The sequence below is a fragment of the Pelodiscus sinensis genome, chromosome 27, assembly GCF_049634645.1.
Source record: "Pelodiscus sinensis isolate JC-2024 chromosome 27, ASM4963464v1, whole genome shotgun sequence".
In the NCBI taxonomy this organism is placed as follows: domain Eukaryota; kingdom Metazoa; phylum Chordata; order Testudines; family Trionychidae; genus Pelodiscus; species Pelodiscus sinensis.
The window spans coordinates 5,202,692-5,206,632 of NC_134737.1; the positions used below are offsets into that span (position 1 = coordinate 5,202,692).

A 3,941-nucleotide genomic window follows, 5' to 3' on the forward strand; every position below is an offset into this window, starting at 1 on the left:
GGCTGACTGGTCTGTAGTTCCCTGTCCTTCCCTTTTTTAGAAGATGGGCACTACATTTGCCTTTTTCCAATCGTTCGGGATCTCTCCTGATCTCCACAAGTTTTCAAAGGTAATGGTCAAAGGTTCCGCAATGACACTTGCCAACTCCCTCAGAACCCTCGGATGCATTCAATCTGTACCCATGGATTTGTGTATATTTAGCTTCTCAATAGTTCCTAACCTGTTCTTTCCCCACCAAGGGCTGTCCACCTCCTTCTCATGCTGTGTTGCCTAGTGCATTCGTCTGGGAGCCGACCCTGTCTGTGAAGGCTGGCAAAGAAAGCATCGAGTACTTCAGCTTTTCTACATCTGTCACTAGGTTACCGCCATCATCCAGTAAGGGCCCCACACACTCTCCCATCACCCTCCTATTGTTAACATGCCTCTTGTTACTCTTCACATCTCTGCTAGCTGCAGTTCCGGTTGCGCTTTTGCCTTCCTGATAACTCTCCTGCGTTCTAGAGCAATATATTTATACTCCTCCCTAGTCATCTGGCCAAGTTTCCACTTCTTGTAAACTTCTATTTTGTGTTTAATCTCAAAGATTTCCCCGTTAGGCCAATCTGGTCGCCTACCATATTACTTTTCTTACTGCGCATCTGGATGGTTTCTTTCTGTGCCTTCAATAAGGCTTCTTTAAAATACTGCCAGCTCTCCTGGACTCCTTTCCCCTTCATGTAAGCATCCCAGAGAATTCTGCCCATTAGTTTTCTGAGGAAGTCAAAATGTGCTTTTCTGAAGTCCAAAGTGTATATTTTGCTACTATCCTTCTTCCAGGCAGGCTGCTTGAGTGCCTCACTGTACCTCCAGGTTACTAAAAGTCCTGTAATTGAAGCGGCAGCCAAAGAACCACATGTGGCTCCAGAGTTGCAATTGCCAGGGGTCGTGACAAGCCGGACAGAAATGCTAGATAGGCCAGATCTGTCCCATGTGCTGTGTTTTGCCCATCCTTATTCCACAAGATGTGCTTTAGTTAAACACAAGGTTTTGGGCTCAGTAAGAGGATAATTTGATGAAATGTAAATAGCCTGTGATTAAATGACCCTTCCATCATTAAACTCTACGCAGTAAAGAACTATTCACATGAGCAATATTAAACACACGTTTCTGCTGGACCAGTGTCTTAGCCTTCTAACTCTCTCATCCTTCTTTGAATCAAACCATGTTCTTTGCCTCCATTCTGTGGCAGCACGGGAGCCAGCATTACCCTCCCCCTATCCAATAAATTCCCTTGTTCGGGATCAGTTAAGGCCCAATTATAGAGGTTCAGCTGTACAGGGAGATTTCAGTAAATCCAGTAATATGCCTGAACCGCTATTGCTTACTACTTAAACATTAGCAACCAAGCTAACAGGCCCAGATTAGACCTAGACTGCAACATCTGCATGACCACAGTCAGCGAGGGAAGGGGGAGTTTGGGTGCCACAGTAAGGGCAGCTTGACCCTGCATCCTTCCTGAGGCCCAAATCTCTAATGAAATCACTGAGCCATACAGTTAGAACAGGAAGTTTGTCTAAATGCCCTGAGACGTATCTGTCAGGGTCCCCCCCTCCCGAGCATGAAAAACCCATGTGGTGAAAGTGATCAGAAAAAGCCCTCTTGCCTTACCTTCAAAAACTTGTTAGGAAAGTACTTTTAAAATGACATATTATTGTAATACTATGGATCAATAGGGAAGGAAAGTTTGAGTTAGGGGGACTATTTTGGGAACACTTGGAAGGATGCCTCAAGGACTCTTCCCACCGGCAGACAGACTGGCTATTGGAAGCCTGCCCGGTGTCACTCGAGAGCCACACTCAACTTTGGTAACTATCAAGGGTGGGGGGTTTTACTAACCTGTTGTGGACATGTGTAAGTGCTTGAGATTAAGTAAAGTTTAGCTTTAAGTGAAACCACTCATGTTGTCATGTTTGTACCATCCATCTGTCAGTCAGATGACCGTGTCTCCCCTGAATTATTTCCTGACACCACCTTGCAGAGAGTAAAAATTACCAACAGGTTTGGGTTGGAAGAACCCCAGGTAATACAACCTGTGCTAATATAAACAAAGAACTGTCCAAAAAGCATGTAGAAAAAGTGTTTGTGGATACCAGTGTTGGAGAGACTCCTAATTGCGTTAAGACAACTTGCCCATCAAATGAAATGGAAAAGCAACTATAATACTCACCTACACAAAAGTCAGTGTCTGCTGACCATGTTGAATTTTCAAGACATGTAACCCAAGGAGACTTTCCTTCACTGAAAGTATATCCTGGGCGACACGAATATTTCAGACTTGCCCGAACAGGATAGGAATCGTTCAGTTCCTTAGGCGGCTCAGCAAAACTGAACCTTGGAGGAAGACCACAGTCACCTAGCAATAGAGACAGAAAAGGAATGGAAAAGTTGACAAAAAAGATATTCAATTGTCTTCTGTAACAAAATGCTCACTTTTCAGAAGTCACAAATTATGTTATTGGGGACTATTTAGATGTACTTGTTTTCATTAGCACTTTGAATCTAGTTTACTGAATGGGCTTGGTATAAAACTACAGTACAGTAATGCTTTCTTATCCCTGCACTTTTAGGAATGGGAATTAGTGGTTAATCAAGTGTGCCAGATATTTGAGCTTATTGCTCTTCTCCTGCCCCATTACTGGACATTACCATGGTGACCAACCCTTGCTCCCTTGGAAAAGTCTGATGGCCCTTCCTCTTCTCCCTGAGCCATGATGGCAGGCAGAGAAGTGGACCAGATGCCCAGGAGCCCTCCAGCTGAAGCAGCACTGACAGGAGGTGCTTGAGGATGGTGGTAGCTGTCAGAAGTCACACAACAGATGGAGGCATCAAACTGGCTGGACAGGCGGGAACAGGGCACATGCACCCAAAAATGTAGGGATACGGTGGCTGGGAAGCAATACCAGTTAACTCAGTTTTCTGGATATTCAAGTGCCAGATAAAGCTTTTAGTGACCATTATCCCCCCCCCCCCCCCCCCACTTACCAGGTGTACAACAATCTGAGCATATGTGATATAAGTAAGTACACTGTACAAGCCTCCTTCACCTCACAGAAACTGTGGCAAGCATACAGGGGTTACATGACAGAAGATGGCATACAGGGTACAGGATGCCAAATTAGTAATGACAGAAGACTGCAGGAATCATCTGGTTTTAGAAACAAGTGAAAACAGCTGGTGATCAGCGATTTCTGAGACAGACAGCTTTCCTATTTCTTACATGATGTATGGACAGACAGGCGAGCAGCGCCCATCCTCATTCCAAAAGATAAGCTTTAGTTAAACACAAGGTTTGGGCTCAGTAACAATAACGTGGTGAAATGTAAATAAACAGCCTGTGATGAAGTGACCCTGCCATCCTTAAACGCTGCAAAGCCGGGAGCGAGTGGCAGGAGCGATACCTAGCACGGGTGTCCCTGCGGGAGCAGGAGGCGGCACACACAGGGGTGCGGTGCTCGCTGAGCGCGGCCACGACTCACCTGCGCACAGTCACCCTGTGACGGCGCAAGGGAGTCACCTGCGCACAGTCACGCGCCCCAGGCGGCCCCGGGGGGGGGGGGGAGGGTTTATCTGCCAGGGACAGAGTCCGAAAGCGCCTGACACAGCAGCGCCCCCCCCCCGCCCCCTGGGGAGCCAGTCCCGGGGGGGGGGGGGATTTAACTTCGCAAGCAGCCGCCACCAACGAGCCACCCGCGCGCCTGGCGATGGGCCCCCCCAGGTCTCCCCCCTGCACAGCCCCGCCCGCCAGGCGCTGTTGCCTCCCCCCCCCCCCGCCCTCAGGGGCGCTGCGGCCGTTGGCACCCACCGGAGCCGCCCCCCCCTCGGTCAGGGCGGGGGGGGTGGAGGGAGAGAGACCCCCCCCCCCGACTCACCGCGAGCCCCGGGCAGCAGGAGCAGGAGCAGCG

The 3,941-nt window shown here is 48.8% G+C and overlaps 1 protein-coding gene across 1 annotated transcript in view; it reads right to left on the minus strand.

Moving 5' to 3' along the window:
* Nucleotides 1-3,941, minus strand: part of CR1 (complement C3b/C4b receptor 1 (Knops blood group)) — a 297,719-nt gene that overhangs the window by 142,521 nt on the left and 151,257 nt on the right. The window contains exon 40 of the mRNA XM_075909850.1: nt 2,207-2,392. Coding sequence (XP_075765965.1) covers nt 2,207-2,392 — 186 coding nt within the window. The remainder of the gene's footprint in view (nt 1-2,206; nt 2,393-3,941) is intronic.